Source organism: Phalacrocorax carbo, chromosome 8 (assembly GCF_963921805.1).
Source record: "Phalacrocorax carbo chromosome 8, bPhaCar2.1, whole genome shotgun sequence".
Classification (NCBI taxonomy): Eukaryota; Metazoa; Chordata; class Aves; order Suliformes; family Phalacrocoracidae; genus Phalacrocorax; species Phalacrocorax carbo.
The window spans coordinates 4,430,126-4,455,678 of NC_087520.1; the positions used below are offsets into that span (position 1 = coordinate 4,430,126).

The following is a 25,553-nucleotide window of genomic DNA, read 5'->3' on the forward strand; positions in this document are numbered from 1 at the left end:
ATAATCTCAAGAGACTTGTCTTTAACTTTTCACACAGTTCTTGTAAACCTTTCAAGTGCATGGTGTACTGATTCTGAGTTGATATGTTCGTTCTTTGGTGTCAGGAAACTGAGAAAACCTGAAGAAAACCTGAATGCTTTCTGATACTAATTAACTCATGGGTTTACTCAAATACTTTTTCTTGGTTACTACTTCAAAGCCCAATGATAAAAAAATGTGAACATCACTGTTGTCCAAAGTGCACAGAAAGAGCATGTTATGAAATATATTGTATGTGTGAAATATTATGCAAAATATTCCTGTAACCATCATAAACATGAGATGTGAGTAGACTGCCTCGTTCTGTAAATCTCTCTCCAGGAGAGGTAACCGCAGGAGGAAGGCTAAGCTTGACTTCGACTGGCTGGGTGATGAGGGCAGCCCATAGCCATGGGTTAGATAAGGAGGGCGGTGCAGTTTGCCTTCAGCTCTTTCCATCTTGTGTATGAGATGAAGGATCTGGAGACACAAGCAGCAGCTCTGCCAGGCGCCTATTTGATACCTGGAAGATGAGTAGAAGACAGTAGCTCTTGGTGTGTGCCCATGTTTGTGCTGATTTCCTTCCAGTACTGACAAATCCACAGCTGATTTTTTTTGTTGTTGTTGTTTTTCATATGTACCTGCAAGCATTTTAGGGCAATAATGAGTATAGCTATAAAATGCATAGAATTCTTCTATGCTATTCTATATTTCTTCCTTTTAAGTTAGGTATACAGTCTTTGCTACACTAGATCAAAAGAAGAAACTCTTCTATACAGAAAGCCTCAGATATTGTCTATATGAATCTTTCTAAAGTACATTTGAACCTGTTCCTGTACGGCAGCCCAAAGGTTATTGGCAGTGCACCAAAGAAGCCCGTGACTGGTGGATTTGGACACTAGCTGCATTAATCCATTAAACTCTGTTTACAATCTATCCTCTATTACTGTCTAGAGAGAGTTACTTCTAAGTTAAAGGTGCTTTTTGTAGCAGTATTTACTGAAAAATCCATTTAAAAACATATACCAGGAAAAAAAGACCTGAAAAAATTACCTGGAACTTAATCTCCTACTTCCTTTAGGGTCTGAATAAAACAGCTGAGAACCATATAGGTAAGTGTGGTTTTGGTAAATTTATTGAACTAAACTGATTTTTAAATGTTCAGTGTGCTTTCTCATTCTGTTTGACGAAACGGTGTACTTTGAAGACGTCACTGTATGATAAATATTCCTTTCAGTTTGTTTCATTAGCCCTTTAGCCTGCTCATTTTCTAGTTTTTCAGATCTGTGTGAAAAAAACATATTTCAATGTCATCGCATAAATACTAAGTTGCATTTTGCCAGCTTTGCTTTTATATAGGGCAGATATAATCTATCACTGAAATGCTTCATATGTTTAGTATTATCTCTTCATAAAAAGATGTTATAAAGGCTTGTTATTGGTTAATTATTGCTATCAGCCAGCGTCAGGAAATCCGTGGTTACAAGTGTTTTGTAGGAGTTGGTAATAAAAACTGAATTGTTCAGATATAACTACAATCATAAGGAAACACTGACTAGTGATGATCTGTTGTACAGTATGTCTGCAGAGATAAAATCTGCATTTTAAAAATATTCTTTAGTAAATTAGAGGTGTACTTTTGGCGTCTCTGGTTTAGACATAGGACCCAGCAATCAGCTCTCTGTCCCTTGCAGGGTGATTTGTGAAGAGGCAGGCAGTGAGGATACGCACAGCATGCGAGAAAGCCTTGCTGTTCAGAATGGGGCCCTTTTTGGCCAACAGGTAGCTAAAAATCAGCACAAGCTTTTGAAGTTTAAGCATACAGCTGGGGCCTGACCACCCTAGGCTGGCTGAGGCTTCCCTTGAGAGGGGCAGAAATGCAAGGCTGCAGGGAGGGTGTCATTCCAGCATCTGTTCTGAGCCTCCAAGCCAAAATTGTTGTAAGGGGCCTCAGGCAAGAATGCACTCAGGGATATAATCTTTGCAAGTGTGATCGGGGACATCCTGGATGGATGCAAACAGCCTAGCAGCAGGCACCACCTGAAACCAAGAAAAAAGGAACTAAGGATATCTCCCTCTAGATAACAGTCAGAACACCAGCTGAAACCAACACACCTTGCCATACACTGTGGCAGGATTATGTGATGGGCCAGTTCACACTGTATGTGGAAGAAGGCCTCCAAGTCCATGGAAAGGACGCAAAAGTCACCCCTTCATCAAACCATTAGGGACCACTGGAGACCACCTGATGCTGCCTCTTCGGGGGCTCCTAAGGAACTTAAAACACATGGGTAACAAAGATGCAAGTATTATAATTCGTTCCAAGCAATAGAACGAGTATGTATAACTATTCTGGGAAATCTAATGCACAAAGACTCACAGACTGGTGGGGGTTGGAAGGGCCCTCTGGAGATCACCCCATCCCACCCCCTGCTGGAGCAGGCACCCCCAGAGCAGGGGCACAGGGCCGTGTCCAGGTGGGGGGTGAATGTCTCCAGGGAAGGGACCCCACAGCCTCTCTGGGCAGCCTGTGCCCCTGCTCTGGCACCCGCACAGGGAAGGGGTTTGTCCTCATGTTCAGGGGGAGCTTCCCGTGTTCCACCTTGTGCCCGTTGTCCCTTGGCCTGTCGTTGGGCACCACTGAAAAGAGCCTAGTCCCATCCTCCTGACACCCACCCTTTAGATATTTATAGGTATTGGTGAAATCCCCCCACAGTCTTCCCTTCTCCAGGCTGAACAAACCCAGGTCTCTGAGCCTTTCCTCACAAGGGAGATGCTCCAGCCCCTGATCACCTTGGCAGCTCTGCGCTGGACTTGCTCGAGCAGTTCCCGGTCCTTCTTAAACTGGGGGGCCCAGAACTGGCCGCAGCACTCCAGGTGTGGCCTCACTGGGGCAGAGCAGAGGGGCAGGATAACCCCCCTTGCCCTGCTGGCCTCACTCCTTTCCATGCACCCCAGGGCACCGCTGGCCCCCTTGGCCCCAAGGGCCCGGTGCTGGCTCAGGGTCACCTCGCTGCCCCCCAGCACCCCCAGGGCCTTCTCAGCAGAGCCGCTCTCCAGCAGGTGCCCCCCAGCCTGTGCTGGTGCGGGGGGTTGTTCCTCCCCAGGGGCAGGGCCTTATATACATATATACATTATATATATGTACGGTCACATACCTATACAACCGAGCAATGCAAGCTCTGTTGCGACTTGTGGTATGCACACAAGGAGGAATTATCCCCCGTGCATCTGGCACCGTAATAACATCTCTTTCTTAATATTCTATTAGTGTTAAGGAGTTTTATTCCCGATTTCGGTGACAATGGGGCAGTTTCCAAAGCCCAGGACTGCCGCAGTGCAAGGATGACACGGGGTTACAGCTCCTTCACGTCAGGAAATGATGCAAAATAGGGCAGAAAATGACTGGGAGACGCGACTTTCAGCCGCCGGGCGAGGCCCGCCCGGGCACGAAATGGCGCCCGCCGTCATGTGCCGCCGCCGCCGCGTCCCGCAGGGCCGGGCCCTCGCACTGCGCCTGCGCGCTGGGCGGCGGGGCGGCGGCCGGCTCCGCCCCGCGGCGGGCCGGGAGGGTGCGCGGCTCTCGGCGGTGCCTCCTCCCGCTGCTCTGCGGCTGGCCTCGGCCCTGCCACTGCCAGGGAGCCGCGCCGGGGCGGCGGTGAGCGGCGGCGCGGCCGGGCGGGGAGAGGCCGCGGGGTGCCCGGTGGCGGGACGGGACGGGATGGGAGGGCGGTGCGGGACCGGGTGGGCAGACGCAGAGCGCGCCTGGGAGACCTTAATTCTCCCTGAGCCGTGAGGAGGCCTGAGCTCAGCAGGGCTCCCGCGTCCCCCTGGCGTCCGGAAACCCGCGGCCCGCGGCGGGGGTCAGGGCCCCGGCCGCGCTTCCTCCCCTCAAGGAGAGCGCGGGGGACCCCTCCGGGAGAGGGGCTGCCCTGCCGCGGGCCGCGCTCGCTCGGAGCCGCCTTGGGCTGAGGGTTCAGGTGAAGCAAACACCAAACCTCCGTGCGCAGGAAGGGCTCGATGTGCTCAGCCGTGGGGTTTGAGCCCTCCCGCCAGGCGCCTGCCTGTCTGCGGGGTAACTGGAGAGGGGCCTGGCGGGGTGGGCGTCCCACCGGGCTGGAGGGCCGCCTTGGGAGCCCGCCGTCGGGGGAGAAGGGGGATTTTCCCGAAGTAAATGGCTTGTTAAAGTCGCGTGAAACGCTTCTAGAAAACCTGGAGAAAGAATGTTTTGTTTTCTGCCGTGTAATGTTTGGGTAGGCCCTCAAGAGAGCTCTTGAGGAGCTGTGCAGCTTCGGATGTGTCATTTGGTAAAACAAGGGTGTTGTTCATGGTCTAAAAGCTGTTCAAGTGGGGGTGGCTTTCTTCTAAAAATAGTGCATCAGTAGAACAGGAATAGCTGAATTTTGTCACCAAAATAGCACTGAAAGCAGCAAGGCGTTTGTTTTTCTTCAGTTGAAACTAATGCAAGCTTTATGATGTTAAGCTGAATGCTGTTACTTTTAGGTATCTGAGATTTTGTCATAAACTTATTAGAAATGTGATACGCCCCTTGAGAGAAAGGCTCAGAGGCTCAGTTTTGAGTAAAAAATCCTGTTCAGAAGCAAAAATGCCACTCATTAAAGATTGCTGTGTCCTAAATGAAGAAAAAGCTTAATCTTGGAGCTTCTCACACTGAAGGGATAGATCTTTTGAGACTTAGGCTTAAAATACATTTTTGATCTATGTTTTGAAACATACTCAGCAATTGAATTTAAGGCTGCATTAGCAGCTGCAACAGCTTTCCAACGCTGCCTTTCCTGTGTACGGTATTTACTGCTGTCATTCCCAAGACGGACTCTAGACTCCTCAATGTTGTGAGTGGGTGACCTTGATACTATCACTGAACTGTAATTTCTTAAAGACAGTATGATTAATGTGACAAGTATTGTCAGCTGTTAAAGACAGATCTATAAACATTAATTTTCAAGTTTTAGAAAGTTACAACTTAATTATCATGATGCCTGCTTTATCCCAGTGAATTTCCAAGCTTAATTATTTAAAAAGTTATTTTTATTTCTCAGGAACTTAATTTCTGCTGGTTTTGTTTTGATGGTTTTCTTTTTTTTTTTTTACTGTCTCTATTACAAACCTGATTTGTATGGTGTTTTGTTTTATTAATTCCTTCTGAGTCCTGGTGTTGAGACCTGAAAGGGGAATCTACACATAGGGGGAAGCAGTTATTTCTTTGTGGTGTAAATCTGTGATATGTGGGGTTATAGTAATAAAACCTCGGGGGTTTTTTTGTTTGTTTTTTTTGTTTGTTTGTTTTTTTTTTTTTAACTGATATTGTAGCATGGGAAGTAGCGAACAGCTGCTAACATAACCGAGCTGCTGCTGGCTGCTTCTCAGAATCCCCTGCCGAGACCCCAGGTCATGGGAGAGATTTTAGTGTCTTAATTTTAGCAGAAGTTTACAGTTCTGTTAGCTGGATATGCTGCAGAAACAGTTATTTAACTTGAATTTTTCTGGATCCCTGTTGGTTTTTATGGATTTGAGTTTGTTTGAGTAGGATAACATGCAGCTGTGCAAAATACAGGACATTGAGGTTAAAGAGTTTATGGAGGAAAACAGCTGTAAAGGCTTGTGCACCAATATTTGATACTTTGCTCTACACAAATGAGGATATGAATAGGTTTGATAAACCTCATCAAAGTGTTTCATTTCAGCAACTGTGTTGCTGCTGTTTATCTTTGATAATAATTTGGGTAACTACCTTAGACTAACAATTCACTGTTGTTTACATAATAAAGCTTGTGTTTTATTGCATCTCCATAACCAATTATTTTGTATTATAAATATTTCTGCTTAGGTGAGCTGACATGGTTTAAGCTGCTTTGGATGTTTCTTGTGGCCTCGGACACTTACAGGAAGCATCATTAGACTGTACACCTGATTTTTTGTTAACAAGAACTTTCAGTCACTTTTTCTTCTACTATAGCATCTAAACTTTGCAACATAAAAGTATAAACTTCTTTTTGAACTGAGGGATTCTAGGATAGGTCTGTGACAGAGAAGCACTTCTCACCAGGAAGGTAGTCAGTGCTTAAGAGGAAGTATTTGGCTCTTATAGGTAACCAGTTCAAATATTTGTGAAATTCAGGAGCCTGCTGAACGTTGTAACTAGTGTTTATTGACTACATTAGTAGAAATATATTTGACAAATTTCTTACTATAAAAGGATATTACTATCCTTTTCTTAATTTTAAGATGTCATTTTACTATTACTTTGCTTGCAGCCGCACTGGGAAGTGTTGGGCAGAATGCTGAAATCCTGAGTTTAGAACAGGTGGAAGGGTAGACCTCCCCCACACCGATAAGGATATAAAGTTTATCTTGAGGAAGATTTCAGTTATTTGCTGTGCTTTTATAAAAGCAAACTTAGTGGTATTCACGGGGGTAAAGAATAATCATGCAAAGCATGATTATTTGTGAAGGAAAGCGCTGAAACACAAACCTATCTGTAATGTAACATTAAAAGAAAATAAGGGAGATAGAGCAGATAAGGGACTTTTAATCTGAGGCCCCTTGATGTGGTAGTTTGTGGTACCCCTGCCATGTTGTACAGGCTGCCATCTGCTCTCTGGGAGCTCGCAGGGAGGAGGCTGCAGCTGGGTGGTTTGTTGTTGTTGGAGCGCGGCTCCTGTCTTGCTCCTTGCCATGTGACTGTGTATCCAGGGCTGTACCGGGTTGGTGACTTCAGGCTGCTGCACGTTTGGTGGTAGGAGGCTGTGCCATGTGGTGTCTGTTTTGATCCTCTGTTAAGTAGCTCCCTGGGCCAATAGACAGTCTTGCCAAAGAAGGGAAAAAGGCAGGAAAGAAACATCTTGGGTTTTTTTTGTTCTCTGTGACTCTCCGATTACATCAGTAGTTATAGACCGTGTTGTTTACTAAACTTCACTACTAATGGTAATAATGCAAACATTGAATTACTTACTGTTTACATTGTACTGTTTGCCAGTGCAATGTAAATGCAGTTGCAACATTTGTTTCCCATCAGTTTTATACTTAATCTGACCTCATGTTTCTATCGATGACACAGTATTTGCAATGTGGGATAAGCTACCTTGTGTTAAGATGATGCCCTTGAGCTCATTCGATAGAGCAAGAAAATGTCTAAATTGGTGTCTATGTATTTTCCTATAATTTTTGCATGGGATGTAATACAAGGATTTTTTTTTAACTAATCAAGGTTTTTGTGGCTTTTATCTGGACAGGAGGGGAAAGCAGACAGATGCTTGTGAGTGCCCCATGGCTGCAGCTGCCTCAGTTCATCCATTTATTGCCTATTGTAACTTGGAAGCATTCTTCAGGTAAGGAAGCCACTTCGAAATATGTGTGGTTTATGGACTTAATAGACTTCTGTGTTGAATCTTTAAATTGTTTCGTGCTCTCAGTCATAACATTATTTCTGTGTTCTGTTTACATGTGTCATTATAAACCTATCTTCTATGGGTTAGAATCTGACAGCACTTCTGGAAGTGGATTTTATGTGCCATGCACAGGTAGCCAAGGGACAGTCTGCTCACTTGACAGAGGAACATGTAATACTTGTAGATGGTGTGCAATACAAGGCCACCATGAATTACAAACCTTTTCAGAGGCCACCTAAGAATAGAGTTACTAATTTGTATCAACTTTCTAATTTATAGACAAACGTAACTCTGCAGCTCTTAAATTTTCTGATGTGTGAGCTGAGCAGCAGCATTACTCGCACAGATTTCAGTACTTGAGTTTAATTTTGCTTAGGACACAGGGGCAGCTTCTTGTGTGGTATCCATAATTAACACCTGTACTACATCTGTGTTATCAGCTATATAGTTATAAAGTTTATTAACTGGGTAGTTTTTTAAAAGGTGATGACAGGACCTGGGAGAATGTAAAACCTCATGTCTCCCATCTTTTAAAGAAAAATAAAAAAGTTCAGTGTTAGGTTTCTAAAGATGTTACTACTGGTCAAACGCAAGACTTTGCGAACATGTTCAGTTTTTAAATGTACTTTTTCATTTCAAACCTGTCATGATTTAGATTTGTGTTGCTGTTCCTATAGCATTCCATTAAACCATGTTGAAGTAATGTAAAATGATTAACTGAATCTGGAGGGTTTGGGTATACTTGCTTAAGAGCAGACCAAGAGAGTCTTTCACACTAAGACAAAGGGTAGATGTATTTGTGCTCGTACATGGGACATATTCATACATAATCTTTTTTTCCAGATAGAGTTTAATTAGCCAAAATAGTGTGATTACTGTTCAGGTTATCGTAAGGCAGTAAGCATCTTTTGGAGTAAAAGTGAGTAACATTTAAAACCGAGAGTTGTTAAATTTTAAAATATTAGAAGTCATATCTTTAAGTATAATTATTTGGTTTCATGTGTTTTTGGTATACAGTAAGGTGAAAAAATTGAATGTTTCTTATCCAGGTTTGTAATTTCTTTAAGTAATATTCAAGAATCCAGGGGTGTATCTGTGTTGCGTAAGAGTACTGATGTGACTAAAATCATAGAAAATGCAAAAACTAGATTTCTGCCTACAATTACACCTTCCCATTAGTTAAATGATAGTTTTCAGGTAACGTTTGGTAAAACTAATTTACTTGAAGCGTTCGGTTGTTCTACTTCCACGTCTGCCCCTCTGTGCAGAGCATGCTGTTCATCTCTGTTGTTGTTCCAAAACTGAGTTTAGGCCCTCCAGTGGGTCTCCCAGACGCTGCAGAACAGTTTTGCTTTGGTCGGTGGCTTCACAGGTCAGTTCATCTTCTGGGACCGGTCCCTGCCTTCTGGTTAAGGAATCCATGTGCGCATACAGGATGACTCAGCAGTGGGATGGATGTTCAGATACCAGAAAGGTGCTGGTAACTTGACAGGAACTTCCACATTCTTTGGAGGTATGTGCACATGTAAGCCTCTCAGTGAATGCTACCTGGATTATATCACATGGAACTATAATTTAGTTAAGTTGTGGTTTAGAATATATGCTCTTCATAGGTTAAGTATTCAGAACAAAATAAGCATTTCTCATTTTCACAGTAAATATTAGGGCTTCATATTTGGTAAAAACTTTGTGATATATACCCAATGGAACCTTTTCCTGGCTTTGCGTTCCACAGTGAGTACTATAATGTAATTTTGCTAGATTCAAAGTGCTAAATACTAAAAATAGAAATTCTAGAGTTATGAGTTTTAAAGGGATGTAGCAGCAAGAACAAGTTAGCCACGTTCCATCAGCAGGAGCACAGATGCTAGGTATGCTGTGCGGACCTGGTCACACCTCTTCATGCATCTGGCCTGGATGTGCTGCATCTGGTCTGTAGCCTGGCCTGTGGTTTAGGGGGATGGTGGCCTTGCTGGTAGTTCTTAGGTGCCAAAATGTAAACTTCTTTGTGACAGCCAAAGCAGCACCCATGAAGCTCAAATAAGTTTCAAATAAGAAAGTGAAAATTCCCATTTTATTTTATTTTTTTTAAGAAATTTGAATTTTACCAAGATGATGCAGATTTGCATGGGAAGAGTAAAAGCACAGAGAAGCTTCTTAGACAACAGCATTTGTTTAACTCCGTTTTTTGTTCTGGACTTCAGTTTTAGGAAACAGCTAAATTTGTTTCCCACAGATTTGTTCCCCACGAAAGCTAAATTTGCTTCCTCCCAAGGAGAGAGGAAGGAAAAAAAGCACGTATTTGACTCAAGCTAAATTTAGCAAGGGTATGAGCAACTGGGAGAGTGAGTTATGTAATGGTTAATTACTACATCCACACATAATGCTTTGGGATGCCCATTCATTGTGTCACTTAAAGTGCTCAAAAGTCATAAAACATGATTGTGTAGATGACGATTTGATAAAATGCTCTAGCAGCAAAAATGTTTACTCACGCTGAGCTTGCGTCTTCACTACATTAGTAACACTAGGGTATTGTTTAGAAATACTGCTGGGTTATGGAGCATATCGTTCTTCATTCCCTTTCACTTGCGGCCTTTGCTTGTTAATGCAGGGCATGTGTCTCCTCAAGGAAGAAAAACTTTGCTTATTAAATATGATTTGAAGAGTGTTACTAGCTTATCCTTCTGCACGTAACACCTACCACTATCATAAATGGGACTTCAAAGAGACTGAGTGAAGGTTTCTGAAGACTGCTAGAATAAACTGCATGGTGGTTGAGCCAATCTGTCAGGAGGACAAACAGTAGTGAAGCAGGTCATACGAACAGCTCTTGATTAATTGGCTAGGCTGTTCTTTCCCGCTTGTCAAAGAATGCACATGCTTTTTTTTTTCTCATAAAAGTGGGGTTACACTTGCATGTCAGACACCTCATCAAGCCATAGACGTCAGGTTTTATAAGTTGTAAAATACCAAATAGTTGGTTGAGTTGGAGAGGTGGGTAAAACTTTTGAGTGTGATTCTTCTGAATGCATCTGTTCCAAGTTCATCAGGATTTAAACAAAGAGTTTATGAATTGGGTTCTGTAGTTGATAAAATTCTTCTAGAAATTGTGAGGAGATTCTGTAGTTTCTGAGTTTAAACTTAAACATACACAATTTGCTAAACTAAATTGCTGTTAAATATTTCTTTTTCCTACAGAGTGCTTTATATACTATGAGGTACTAGCACATGAAACTGCCCTTGGTAAATTAACAAACTTAAGTTCTCTAGATTCAAATCAAGTTGTACAAAATAAAGGGAGTCGAAAGAAGGTCCTTGCTAATGTCTCTGCACTGGATAGTTACTTATGGACATACCTTTTTTCACAGTAACAAGCTATATTTAAACTTTACTAACTTGTTATCTCTTACTGTGTGTTCACTGCCTTCTCTCCCTTCCTCCCCTAATCTTCTGTATTTTTCTAGAAACCTACTGTACGTGAGACCTTTCAGGAATCTGCAGTTTGAATACATCGGATCGTGCCAGTACCCGAAACTTTCATGATGAAGAGAACTAGGCAGAAAGTTGTGGTTGATGATGAAGCCCCTCAAACATCACAGAAAAGCAAAAAACAGAAAACTTGTTCATATGGCTCAGTGTTTGGTGAATCTGACTTGCACGCCTCAGTGGACTGGGGAAACCTTCCGCACCACGTTATTCTGCGTATTTTTCAGTTTCTACCTTTAGTAGATCGAGCCAGGGCATCTTCTGTTTGTCGAAGATGGAATGAAATTTTTCACATCCCAGATCTCTGGAGGAGATTTGAATTTGAACTTAGCCAGCCAGCTACTTCTTACTTAAAGTCTACACATCCTGATCTTATTCAGCAGATTATCAAGAGACATGCTGATCATCTGCAGTACGTCAGCTTCAAGGTAAGTCTTGGATGAATGGAGGCTTGTTTTGTCACGTTACAGTGCATAATGTATGCAGCTTCTCTGTGTCGGTTGGCTCAAGTGTTGTACCTGGGATGTCTTTATGCTTAAATATGCAACTCCTGCAAGAATTTATTTCCGTGCGTGCACGCTATCTCCTTCCGATTTCTATGCTCTACAAAGTAATGAAAGAGCAAACATTACATCACACAGTGCTGAAGATTGAATGATAAGTTTTCAGAATATGCAGAATATGTCATTTCTGTGAATCAGTGTTAGTGGTGATCTGAGTACTCGGCAGATTGTTGTGTGTTAACTCGGTTTAAATGAGGGCTATGCTTGTAGTCTCAGGATTGCGTAAATGCGAGCTTCTTTCATTTGAATACTCGATGCAGCTTATTCTGTTTATCTGAGAAGATCATAGTTGGAATTACAGGTGCTTTGTTCCATTTTGACAGATGCTTCTCCTTAGAGCATGTCATAGTTCTAAGCTGTGAAGGAAAAGCAGAAGAAAGTCTTGATATTAAAGCTAGGATGAAAATCAGAAGCTTCTTGGCACTGGTAGCAGGTCTGCATGTGGGGATATTGTGATTTGGCTGCACAGCAGTTCATGGAAAATCAGTTATTAAATATCTAACTTCTGTGCTTCATATAACTGATTATACTGAGTTGGCATTATAATGTCTTCATGCAACTTTTATGCTTTTTCAGCTGTTCTTTTATCATCTTGGGTGAGGTGAAATGGTGATTTGTCCAAAGTTAGTCATCAGGCTTAGAGACGAGTTGAGCATCGGTTCATTACTCAAGATACAAAGGTATTATCCCTGCAGGTAAAACGGGTTAGCTTGCTGGAGTATATCTAGGCTTCATCAAGGCTTTTTTTCTGCTCTAAAAGTTTAGAATTGGCGTTTAAAAAAGGACGCGTACATACCACTGTCTATCATAACACCAATACTAATTACAGGTGTTCAGGAAGGCATGAGGTTACTTGAAAACAAGTCTCAGGTTTAAGCTCCCTGTTCATATTGGAAATACCCAGCAGTCATACTCAGGAAATTTTTTTTTAATAGTAATTTTCCTGAACTCGTTTCTTGTCTTGAAATTTCTAATTAATGTTACGTGTTTTCCTTATGGTAAGTGCAGTACAGCAAAGCGGATGTGGACCTTGTAGTCCCGGGTATCCATGATGCTGTTTTCTAAATAAGAATGGCTTCATGAGTTTTAATTGCTTTTATAGGTTGACAGTAGTACTGAGTCAGCAGAAGCAGCCTGTGACATCCTTTCTCAGTTGGTGAACTGTTCTATCAAGACGCTGGGTTTGATTTCTACAGCAAAACCAAGCTTCATGAATGTCTCTAAGGTAATGTTCTATGAACTGTAGCTAGAGTGACTTAATTAACTCTTAAACCACTTTAGCCTTCTTATTGTGTTGTTATTCAGTTGATGGTAATTTTTATGGAACAGTCTGTATTTGTTGGCGTATCTTCTTTAGTTTGTGGCATCCATTAGTGTTGGGAAAATAGTTGAACGTTGATTCCAGTCATTGAATTTAATAGTGCTGACAGTTTGTGGTGTAGAGATGGGGAATCATTTAGAAGGATTAAGTTGCCTCATTTCTGGATTAAAAGATACCATGATCAGCTGTTGCAATGTATTGTTGAAATATTTGGGAGATTGTTTTTTTCCTTTGCCTCTAAGTCACAGCAGAGTTATTTCCTGGAAAGTAAAATAAATGCCATTTTCTTTTTTCTGCAGATAAATTCTAGATATTTCAGGCTGATCACTATGTCCATTTATCCCTGTTTTATTACAGTTAAAAGACAAATCTGAGTGGGTGAGTTAACTACTGAGCGTAAAGTTAATTTTTGTCCCATGCAGCAGCATATTTTTAAACACAGATTTTCTGTGTTCATGTTCAAATAAGCCTTTCTTTTTTACACCAGAAAGGGGATGCCTGAGAATTGATTATTTTTGTACTTCCTGTGCATGCAAAAGCTGCGGTTTAGGTGCTGAAGTTTTGCCTATCTTCTCATAAGATTTTTTTCCCCCTCCTTCAATTTCTCCAAACAGGCTCATTTTGCTTCAGCACTGACAGTAGTTTTTGTAAACTCCAAGTCATTATCGTCAATCAAGATAGATGACACGCCACTTGATGATCCTTCCTTGAAGGTTCTTGTTGCTAACAATAGTGATACTCTGAAACTGCTAAAAATGAGCAGCTGTCCTCATGTATCACCTGCTGGTGAGTAGTGAATATCTATGAAAAATGCAGTAGTAAACTATCATAAAACAATAGACAAGACTTAGTTTGAAACAAGTTATAAACGTTTTTAGTGCTCTTCTGAGCCTCTTAGCAGAGGCCTTTTATTGAACTAGTCTTGACTTTGGACAGTTGGAGGGGGAAGAAGAATGATGTCTTTGTGTTACTGAAAGAGTTGGATTAATGAAGGCGGAGGTGCTCCTTGCTTGACTGCGTCTTTTAGAGTCCTGGGGATGCTTTTTACATTCTTCTCAGCTGTTTCAGTACCTCTGGTGATAGGTCTTGAGGAGGAGAAGCCTCAAATTAGTGCAAGCCTCTTACACATGTTCCAAGGACTCGATGTTCATCGCCAGTTCTGTGCAAGGGTAACCAATGTGTGCAACTCTGTAAACTTAACTAACAGGCGTTCTGTGGGAACATGCATGCAAGATCCCCAACTACTGGCTGGTGGGATAAAGGAGATCAAAGCAGTTGTCCTAACATTTCAAAGGTGCTGTGAGTTTAACTTGCTGAGCAAAAGTGTTAATACTTCAAAGTTACATTAAAAAAAAAAAACGTGAGTGTGCACGAATTGTGCAAACTGGTAGCGTAAGGCGGAGAGTCTTTCAGTTTCTGTAGTGCCCTCCTGTGTCTAGGTCTGGTAGTGTGAACTTCCTCATTTTAGCCTCGGTTGGTGAAGGGCTCACCCCCTCCAAAATACAGGCTTGCCAGAAAAAGTTCAAAGGGCTTTCGGGTCCCTTCTCACTTACCTTTCTCCTGAAACCCTGGTGCTAGGGAAAGGGAATCCTGGTCTGGTCTCTTTCATATATTCTTATCCAGAGTCTACAAAAGGTGATTTAATCTGTGTACTTTGTATTCCAACAGATTAAGAGCAGTTATGTTGTTTAGGTCTTAATTCAGGGAACGTCTGTTTTAGCATAGCTCTTAAGCTAGGCTGCTGGTGGTCTTTTAAATAGAATGCTTTGATGAATGCTGAAGGTGGGAGTATTAGGGAGGGGATCAGAGACAATTTCAGCTGGATCTTACCTGATTTCAGTTACCTCTTGAAAGCTGAGGAAATTCTGCACAGGGAAGGGCAAAGAGGAAGAAAAACCTGCAGATCCAAGATGAACGTGACTAGTTAGACCTTCTTTTACTGATAAGTGTTTATAGCCAAAACCCCATAAAAGGATATGAATATCTAAGACTTTATCGCATTTCTTGTTTGTGTTTTTTTTTTTATATAGGCATGAATACTCAAACCAGTAGAATTAGTACTTGCTTGAGCTTTACAGCAAAAACTGCGCTTATATTCACTTTCATTTTACAGAGTAATGTTTATTTGTTCCTCAGGAATTCTTTGTGTGGCTGACCAGTGTCATGGACTTAAGGAGCTGGCTTTGAACTATTACATATTAAGTGATGAACTACTGCTGGCTCTTTCAAGTGAAAAACATGTTGATCTTGAACACCTTCGCATAGATGTTGTGAGTGAAAATCCCGGACAAGTTGAATTTCACACTATTAAAAAGCAAAGCTGGGATGCTCTTGTTAAACACTCCCCCAAAGTCAACATTGTGATGTATTTCTTCTTATATGAAGAAGAATTTGATGCTTTCTTCAGAGAGGAAACCCCTGTTACACACCTTTACTTCGGTCGTGCAGTAAGCAAAGCAATGTTAGGTCGTATTGGCATGAATTGCCCGAGGTTAATTGAGTTGGTTGTGTGTGCTAATGGACTTCAGCCTTTGGATGACGAACTTATTCGGATCGCGGAGCGCTGTAAGAACTTAACAGCGATGGGACTTGGTGAATGTGAAGTAACTTGCAGAGGTTTTATTGAATTTGTAAAGATGTGTGGAGGCAGGCTTACCCAGCTTTCTATAATGGAGGAGGTGCTGATTCCAGATAACGATTATAGCTTAGATCGACTTCATTTGGAAGTCTCCAAACACCTTGGAAGAATATGGTTTCCCGATATGATGCCAACGTGGTAAATTCTCTATATTCATGGATAAAACGGTAGAATCAGGGTGTTGCTTTCTATGCAAATAAAGAATTTAAAAATGAAATATGGAAACTTATTTCCAGATTTGAGTTTTTCTACCTTGAGAACCTCTGGTAGAATAACAGCAAAACATTCTAGAATGTTAATGGTATATTGAAATAGAAAATAGATTAAGTGTACTTAACACTTCTGAAAGTATGTCTGGTTTACAGGTGCTTCAAACTTCAGTGAACTTTGGCTTCTCTGAGCTTCAGTTTGAATGCTCCATTTGTATTAAAGACTTCTTTTTTTCATGTCTTTCTTCAGTCTTTCTGATGTAGTCAGAAGAGGACTAGAGAAACTTTTTCCTTTTAGCAAATCTAACTTTATGGGAAGCTGGATATGACTGGGAGTTCAGGAGAACTGTGTTATGTGTCATGATGTTTTATGCAGCTATTTTTTCAAAATATTCATGTTATAAATGTAAAAGCTTGTACATTAATATACATGCACTGGCCCAGGTTACTCAAATATAATCTGTCTTAAACTTAAGCCAGTATATTAAAATGTTCTGGTAAATAAGCTTACACATACAAAAAAATTCCAGTTTTATATTGCACTTGAATTTTGTCAGATTAGCTAAACTGTATAGACTGCATTGTACAGTATGTTGTTTTTCTGTCTTATGCATTAAATGGGTGGGGAAGTGACCTTTTAATAAATGTAAAAGTTTGGATCTAGATTGATTTCTTGGGTGAATGACAAAGCACTTTGGAATCTGCCAGAGTATAGGGAATAGTTCCTGGGTTTGAGAGAGTTCAAGTCTTTGATTACAGAGGTTGATACCTGAATGCTGTTCCATGCTTTTATTATGGAGAGATAAGAAGGATCTTGTAAATGTGGCTAGTGAGAAGGAAGGACCAGATGGAATACAGTTGTCTTCGATCACTTTCTCTCTGGAATCAAGGGTTTAGAGCACTAAAAAAAAAAAAGTATTTGCCTGTTAGAGGCCAAAATGGCCTGTAGTAATCTTGCCTGTATCTTGCACAGCTGTGCTGTAAGCCCTGATTTCTAGAGTAAGGATTGCTGGAGGTGATCCTGAAATTTTTAATTCGGGACTGTTTAATACTTGTTATTAATTTTTGAGGTTTTTGAGGAAGCAGATTTTATTTTCTTTGTTTTCTTTAAAGGGGAAGGGAATGGTGAGTCGATGTGAATTAGAATATGTATTTTTATGTTGATGTTTTGCACACTGTAAACTGAAATGCATCAAATACAAATTTTGCTGTAATTATTTTCACGCTGTAGTTGTTCTATCTTCCTGTTTATAATGAGAAGTCTAGATCTGATTTGCTGGTAGCATTTGTCTCCCAGATAAAATGTCAGTTTCTTCTACACTTACACTTCTTTACTGCCAGCATAACAGCTAAATGGTTAAACCACCGTTATCTTGGACAGACTTGTTCCCAGTTGCAAGCTAAGGGACTTAAGGTAACATATAATGCCTGTCTGAATGGGTAATGCTTTACTGCCTGTTGCACAGTTAAGGAGCACCTGAGTCTGGCTACTAGCACCTGTTAGCCAAGCGCTCGCTTCCATAATCAGGGGGATGATAATTGCCTTTTAAGCAGAAGACTGAAATATATCTAAACAGTATTTGGTTTAAGATCTGTGGTTTGCTTTGAATGTAAACATAATAAAGTGATATAATACGTGCACTGATATTAGACTCTTAACCATCTGTTGCACCACGTCCTCCTGTTAGGCAGGGTTCTGTCCTGTTAGACGAACCTGGGGAGAGGCAGTAGAATGTTAAACTCCTGGATTATATTGAGTTAGTCATTGTCGTTTCATGTTCACGCCTCAAAGTTGAGGGTTTTTGATGTGCTGAAACTGTAAAACGGGATGTGGACAAATCTTGTAGACGGTTGGTAAGTCCTGGAGTCCTTCACGTAACGCCATTAATGAAGTACCAAACACTAGGGCTGCATACAGAAATATAGTTCAGGAGGAAGCTGTTAAAACGCTTCTGTGGCTCTTATCCCTTCCTCTGTCCCTTTTCCTAACGCAGCTTTTCTGTGAAGCCATGAATGTTAGCTTGCTCCAGCTCCAAGCGTCTAGAAGAATGGGCCTGCATTTATTAATGTGGGGAATGTTGATGCAATGATTCTTTTGTGCATTTGCTCTGCTAACTGATCCTACCAAGTAAGACCAATTGATACCTGAGTTTATAACTAAATGCCAACAAAGCTGATACATCGGTCTCAATGTGAAACACCGATTGTTCACTGGTAGTGTGGGAAGCTGATTTTAACTGAAAGGTAACTTCTAACATGCTAGTGTTTAAGTTTTATAGTTTGTGTCATGTGCTGGTGCTAAGGTACGCGGTTGTGCTTTGGGGAGGAGTGGCAAAACACTGCCCTGTGTAAAACAGCAGTAGTCTTATGTTCCTTCTCTAGTAGGTCATCCAGAACGACTGCCGTGGTGGTATTGCACTTGGCAAGACCCCGTAGATAGCTTCCTGCTGCCTTTGCTTCCTGCTCTCCCTTGAGTAGCCTGTACTTCAGATCTGTGCCTTGTCTGAGCTCAGGAAAGCTTTGTCTGTTTTACTGGCTTTTCCTAGTTTTGCTGCGCTGCAAAGGTTTTCTAAAACCCCATCTCTAAAGAGTACAGTGCAATGATACAGTTTTTTAGAGTAACTAAAACCCGCAAAGTAGAGAATTTACGCCTGATGTGCTAAGGAGATATGTAGGGTCACTAGAAAGTCCAGGTTACAGCGAGAAGCTGACAGTAATGCACCTTTTCTGCCACATGAGGGGGTGAGCTAGTTGTCATGCTTGCTGACTTTTTCAGACTCCTTGAGAAAGCTTTATAATTAGTCACTGCGAATTTCCCAATTCTCTTGTAAATGCAAATTCCAACAAAATCTCAGATCTTTTTCTCCTCGTGTGGAGTCCCTTTTGCCACCCCGTAGAGACGCTGGTTGTTCTGGCGTGACAACTCCAGACAGCGTCTTTTATGCCTTGTGACTGTTTCAGTAAACTTCCTTCTACTTTTGCTCAGGTCAGGTGTCTTCAAAATAAAAATAGTATTGTTTGCCAAGGTGCATAAATTTTGCAAATTAGCCTAAGGTAGAATGTTCACAGTAATTACAGGTACTTAAAAACTAGTACCTAACCAGTACCTGGTGTGTATTAACGTTAGCACCTTGCAATATTATGTAAGGCCCGAAGTATTGCATCAGTAGCAAGCTAAACTGTTGGTGTGCATATTGCATAACTTTTTTAATTCTGTAAAATGCATTTTTTTTCCTTCCTTCCCTGAGATAGGCTGTCCACATGATAAGAAGAAACAATTTTTGGATGCTGAGATGAGTTTATTTGAAATTTACTGTATTTCCATTTCACACCCTCTTCCCTTTCCCCCGTTCGAGATTGCTGGTAGGATCTGAGCGATCGCAGTTCTCAACGTGAATATGAGACGTGATCCCAGGAAATACTCTTTGCATTGGCAACATTTTCCCAAGGATTTGTCCCTTAGAAACTCTACCTTGGTATCGGATGGGGTGGATGCAGAGTAGTTTTACACAGAAGCCTGGTGAAAACAAGAGGAGGGAAAACATCAGATGTCTCATGAAGCATTTGTTCTTCTGTACTAACTCTGTTTCGGAAATATTAACATTCCTCTCTTGTCCTTTCCACTGAGATCGCAATAATGAAAATACCAACATAGCAAAGACATTGAGGCCATAAAAAAATCATAGTGGTTGGGGTTGTTGGAAGAGGGAAGATGGGAGGAATTCCCGCCTTCTCCCTGCCTGCTTTAGTAAAGAGAAGAGCTGGAAGACATTCTACGGAATCAATCATTTGCATTATAACATAGGACCAAAAAGTTCTGCATGTAAAAGGATAGAAGCTGCAGTGTTTCAAAACATGTATCTGCTTTACTACTTGGCTAGCTGCAAGGTAATACATCCTTATATGACCTCAAGACAAAGATGTATTAAATGAAAATAGCTGTTCACCTGATCCTCTGATTTGGACTCCATCATCAATGGCATTTCCGTTGTGGAAGAATTTAATGGGTCCAGAAAGCTCTCCAGAAAAGGGAGCGTACACGGTGGCTCCATCAGTACAGATGACATCTACTCCCGTGTGCTTCCCTTTACCCTTTTGTCTGAAAACAAATACGTAATCAGAGAAAAGTCTCGTCAGGCCTAACATTATATAGAGACAGCTCAGTTATCATGCTACAAGATCTGGAAATGGGTTGGTTGTTCTGAGACAGTGTTGACATAGTTGGCTGGCTGAAGACTCTAAAAGCTTTTTGGGGTAGATGATGTAATGCCATGCAGGGCTGGTGATCTGTTAGAGTTGCACGTTTGCAAATTGGAGAGGGAAAAAAAAAGCTTTTCTTCCAAGCCTTCAACTAGAACTGTAGAGTCACAGAAATGCTGGTTGGCAAGTACCTGTGGAGGACATCAAGTCCAACCTTCCACTTAAGGCTGTTCCAAACACCAGGTCAGGTCTGGCATGGCTTAGCCTGAGTCATAAAAACCTCCAAGCCTGCAGTTTATGAACAATGTGAGCAACCTGTTCTAGTGCTGCATTCATTACCCCTGTAGTGAAAACATCACCTCATGTCCAACGTACACCTTCAAAGCTGTAATTCTTAAGTGACTTAAACAGACTTCAACTCTATTTCAGTGTAGCAGCAACAAACCCCCCGTGTTCCACTTGTAGTACCTTGGAGCTCCGTAGTATCCGCAGCCGTAGTTATCACAGCCTCTTATCTCGTTTGTAGGATTCCCAGAGCACAGCGTTGCCCAGCGTGTGTCTTGTTGGGGGAATGGTGGAACAACTTCGAAATACAGAAACACAGCACATGGAAGTTTACCTTTAGGGCCTGCTTTAGGTGTTGGATGTTTGTAAGTACTAGGTTTTAATTTTAGGTAGGAACGTACTGGAATTACATCCCACGCATGTGGTTGGATGTTTCCTCCACAAAATTTGTCATTTTTTAGGAAATGTAAATAGAATGTACACTCAAGACTTGGATTGTAGTGTTTCTAGATTAGGGTTATCTCACATAAGGAGCATGTTTTGAAGACAAAAACTAAAAAAAGTGTTATGGTTTCTAGAGGGTAATCTGAGGGCCAGGAAAAGGCTCAGTTTGGTTTCTTATTCTATGCCCAGGCTGATGGGACTGGACTCCTCAAGCCCTCTTCTCCATTACCAGTGTAGTATTTGTATTTACAAAGGTTCATCCTACAGTCTGCTGAGACCAATACTGAAAATACTGCAAGTAGTTAAAAGGGTACAAACAGAAGAAGCATCTGACTCGCTTTATTGCTGAGACCTGATGCTGCTGTGTCATGGGGGGGCAAGAAATACAACTTGATAAGCTGATAAACCCTCCATCCTCTAACACTCTACAGTCCTGCTATGCTGTAATTAAAACGCATATTTTCTTCCTTTCAAATGTCGCTGTCAGAGAGAATCTAAGAGCGGACTATTGCTATTTGATGATATCCTTATTCAAAATGAATTAATAACTTAATTTTCATTCATTATGCTACTTATTCAGGGAGCAGGGGGTGTGCTGTCGTTTATTTTTTTACCAGGCGTAAGGACTTGAGTAGGATCAGAGTGGTCGCAGTTCTCAACGTGGATGTGAGAGATAATGCCAGGAAATACTCTTTGCATTGGCAGCATTCTCCCAAGTTGTTGCCCTCTGTAGATTTGGCCGTGGTATCTGATGGGGTGAATACAGACGAGCTTTACACAGTAACCTGGAAGAGACGGGAGAGGAAGCGAGGTCAGGAAACATCAGCTGCATCGGTCCTTGGGGTGAGCAAGAAACTTTCTGTGCTAGCCTCTTACTGGAGACTGTAATGATGAAGCAGAAATGTAGTCAAGGTAGCAGCAATCCTGAAATCAAAATTACTTAGATTGTTATGGAAAAGAGGAAGTTAGAAAATAGGGGCAGGAAAACATCCTCTCAGCAAAACCAAGGGCACATTTCTGCTACTTTTTTACTGGTTTGTGGTTTTTATTTGGGGTTGTTGTTTTCCTGCTACCTGGTTTTCAACTCCCCTCTTCCCTTCTCTTCAAGAAAAGCATAGGAAGAGGACAGGACTACATCCTGCTGGTGCTGATTGCCGGTATTTCTTAGCAGCAGTCTAGTTGTGCTTCAGTGTAGGAGCTAGAGAGAGTGTAAGATTAATCAACACTTGGCTTGAATTGAAGAAACCATACTCAGGTAAACGAAATGACTACTTGTGCCTGCCTGGCAATGCTTTCGCTGTTATTACTCACCTGATCCCCTGATTTGGACTCCATCATCGATGGCATTTCCATTATGAAAGAAGCGAATGGGTCCGGAGAGCTGGCCGCTGAAGGGAGCATACACTGTCGCTCCATCGGCACAGATGACATCCACGCCCGTGTGCTTTCCTTTACCGCTGTGCCTGAAAACATAAATACGTAATTAGAGAAGTCTGCAAGGCTTAACACGATGCAGAGATGGATCGGTTAAGGCACTACGATAGCTGAAGCGTGTCTGACAAAACTTTGCATCTGCAATGAAATTGGAAAGAAATCTTTTATTATTGCAAAACGTTCACATGACTCTGACTTTCTTTAAAGGGGGCTGGGCTTTTAAATTGTAAGCACATTTTTCATTTTCCCAAGTTAATGGGATATTTCAAGCTGTTATAGACAACTACCCCTGTTCTACCCCAAAATACATCTGTGCCGGTATAGAATAGAATCTTGTGTTTGGCATTTTCTCATTTAGAAATCTGGGAGTTGCATGATGGGATGGACACTTTTTATAGAGCCTGAGGAGAGGAGACGACAAGAAAATGCAGGGAAGGCAGGAGTGATTCTATATATAAAAGCATTTTTTAGGGAAATACAACCTGCTTTGTTATGAGGAGCCTACTTAAAGACAACGGTTCTGACAGACTTTAGCTTGTGTAAATTAATCTACCTGGTTCCCTGTAAGCTGTTGCTGAATGTTAGTTAAATATCTGCTCTATAAGCAACAAGAATAAATGACACCAATCCTTAAAATACTTTCCATTTCCTTTACTCTGGCTGCTAATTTGTGCAATGGTCTTGCATCTTCACCCATGCACCACTTAGTAGCAGCGGTACTACTGCACGTCTGCGGGATTGCCGAGCAATGTCCCCAAAATGAGGAGGAGGTCCCGCGGACAAGAGTCTTGCAGAATTCTAAGCGCCAGCTCGGGTTGACATTTCATTTAGGAAAGCAACGCCGCGCCCCACAGCTCCAGACTCCCGATGCCCCTGCGGTACCTGTCCGCGCCGAAATAGCCACAGCCGTATCTATCGCAGCCCCGGATTTTGTTGGTGGGATTCCCGCTGCAGATCTGTGCCCAGTGTTTGTGTTGTTGTTGTTGTCGTCCTTGTCCTTGGGGCGGGTATGCGTCCAACTGCTCGGCAAAAACTTCATGTGCAAAAGAAGAAAATAGGGACAATTCAACCGTGTTCCTAGTACAGCATCACAGAAAGGGTTATGGTGCAAAATAGGGTGTTTAAAGCGGCAGACGTGATCTCATGGGAGTTTATAATTTCAGAAACGGTAAAAGACTATTGTGCAACCTGCTATATAGGTTTGATCCCTTTTTCTTGACGTCTTATTTTAAGGTACTTACGCTAAAAACAAAGCAAAGCTATAGATAAATATTTTAAATATTTTTTTTGTGAAAGAAGTCAAGCTACTTCCACTTTCTCCATGAAACCTCTAAACACTTTAATATAGGACTCTAAATGCACACCTAATTCCATATTTTGTAATAGTCATAACTTCCCGTTACCATAGTTCTTGGTAAAGCTAGATTGAAAAAAATTAGCATCATTTATCTTTGAGCGAATTTCAATAGTTCATTAGTTCTGCCTAAAACCAGTCAAGACCAACTGCGGTATAGCAACCTTAACTCACCAGTGGACACCAAGCTGACCAGAGCGACCAGACTGAGAGCCGGCATTTTGTGGCTGTTTCTCCGGTGTTCTTTGATCAAATCAAAGACGTTGAGCAGTAGCTGCCTGGGGTATTTATATGTTTTTGAAAGCCCAAGTCTGTTGTCTTGGCCAATCAGTCTTGAGCAAAGTAGTACACCTCCGGGCCAATGGTGTTGCCATATTAGGCACTGAGGATGTCTACAAACTCTTAACAGTTGTTAGAGCTGATTGGGAAAGATGGATAAAATAATTGGTCTCTTAGCACATAGTAACAGATGGAAATGAACAATCCCACATTTCAGGAAGCTCTGGTTGAACCGTTTCTTAACACCTTTTCTTCCCCCTCCCGAAGCAAGGGCACACTTAGGCCAAAAATGGTAGAAACCAAGAATACGGTGCAGAGGATTGAGTTGGAGGAAAGAGATGGGCAAAACTCTGCGGTGGATGTAACCAGCTTGTCCGTCGCTGCTCATTCCGGTACCTCCTCCCCAGGTGTACGTGCCCATTGGAGCTTTCTCACAGGGTGACAGAGAACACATGAAGGTGTAATGTTTCGTGTAGCATGAGTATTCACTTAGGCTAAGAAATGCAGATGGTTTTCCATGGAAACATGTTTTTTTCCTCATCAGCTGAAATTATCACCTAGCCTGGACTTAAATCCATGAAGTCTTTTCACTGAAACCCTAGGTTTTGACAACTAAATTCTTATTAAAACACCTTCAAGTTCTGGAACAAACAGTTGCAAACCCAAGTTACATGGTATAAATGACATGGAGGTAAAAGATTCTAGGTTTTAAAGTGATTCATTTAGTATCTGCTTGATTTCAGCTATTGTACTATTAAACAGGCTCCTTAGTGTCTCTTAATCCTTCAGTTTGATTTTTCTGTGCTATTTACAGAAAAGCATTAGATTTTCTTTACAGACAGGGCTTAGTTAATAGGAAATTTAAATGAGTCACAGTGCTTTCACATAAACTCTCTGATATTCCAAGTTACAGAAACCTCTGGAAGTCCTGCAGGCTTTATTCAGAGGAGAAACAGATGTCTCTCTGTCCCACTTCTGGTTTGCAAAGAGCATCTGTACATTGTGTTTTCTGAAAATCTCCATGGAGCAAGCAGCTGGAGACAAATGTTTCGCTTGCGGTTCCATGCTTTTTTTACAGCCAATATTTAAGCCCCAAGCCATCTTTTAGCCCTCCCTGGGGTTACTACAAGTGGCTTTGCTGATTTTACCCCTGCTGCTTTCTCCCTCATCCTGCCAGAAAGCGCTGCTATTTTTCACACTTGTAGCCGCCAAACAAATATTTATATAAATATTATGTCCCCTTAGTATCGTTTTATGGGGTTTTTGGTTGTAATTTGCTCAATAGAATGGAGTCTAGGCTTACATGGTGCTGGTAAGAGCTCTTGGCAGGTATTCAGGATTCGGGGATGCTGCTCACCCCTGAACTGAAAGTCGGGGTATGTGGGTTTGTGTGACCCTTGCCAGAAACAGCCTTCGTCACTACAAGGTGGGAGAGCTTGTGTAACATTCTTTCCAGCTTTCCAAGCTTATTCACCTTCACTTGGCACAAGCTCTCTGCAGACCCTCTCTAGCTCTCCTTAGCAGAGAGAATCAGCAAGGGAGGTGGTATGGGTCGCATCTTTCAACAAAGATTTCATAGCATAGAGGTAGTAAAGTATTTCTGGGCTTGGCTAGCTTGATACTAGGTGCTGTAAACTTTTTTCCTGCTGGGAACAAAACCATTTGAAAATAAAGGCTTTATTTGGGTGGTGCCTGGCCATTCCCAGCTGAGGGGTCTCCAGTGGGGTTTCTGCAACAATCATCTCACCAGATTTTATTTCTGATCTATTGCTGGCTGCCAGTTTGCACTAGTAGAGATTAAAATACCTCATTATATAAATTCTACTCGGGGCAGACCTGCCTTGAAAAGCTAATGATTTTTATAGACTTTTGTAAACTTACATGCTCCTAATTTTACCAAGGAAAGAATT

The 25,553-nt window shown here is 41.7% G+C and overlaps 2 protein-coding genes across 3 annotated transcripts; one reads left to right on the plus strand and one right to left on the minus strand.

Annotated features, from left to right (window-relative positions):
* The first annotated feature begins 3,540 nt into the window (after positions 1-3,540).
* On the plus strand, positions 3,541-16,870 carry LOC104040704 (F-box/LRR-repeat protein 21). 2 transcript variants are annotated; one of them, XM_064458354.1, is made up of 7 exons: positions 3,541-3,676; positions 7,272-7,367; positions 8,800-8,940; positions 10,895-11,344; positions 12,582-12,704; positions 13,415-13,586; positions 14,937-16,870. In XM_064458354.1, the coding sequence occupies exons 4-7, from the start codon at positions 10,970-10,972 to the stop codon at positions 15,578-15,580; spliced, it is 1,314 nt and encodes a 437-aa protein (XP_064314424.1). In that variant the 5' UTR covers positions 3,541-3,676; positions 7,272-7,367; positions 8,800-8,940; positions 10,895-10,969; the 3' UTR covers positions 15,581-16,870. The 2 variants fall into 2 exon arrangements, with proteins under 2 accessions (XP_064314424.1, XP_064314425.1); XM_064458355.1 differs by lacking the exon at positions 3,541-3,676 and adding an exon at positions 3,815-3,998.
* Positions 16,871-18,678: 1,808 nt separating this feature from the next.
* On the minus strand, positions 18,679-23,726 carry LOC104039600 (myeloid protein 1). The gene is made up of 7 exons (XM_009506376.2): positions 23,539-23,726; positions 22,893-23,043; positions 21,888-22,039; positions 21,191-21,361; positions 20,316-20,430; positions 19,595-19,746; positions 18,679-19,164 (listed from the first exon to the last, which is right to left on the minus strand). Exons 1-7 carry the CDS (start codon positions 23,582-23,584, stop codon positions 18,974-18,976), a joined length of 978 nt encoding a protein of 325 aa, XP_009504671.1. The 5' UTR covers positions 23,585-23,726; the 3' UTR covers positions 18,679-18,973.
* Between the last annotated feature and the right edge of the window lie 1,827 nt (positions 23,727-25,553).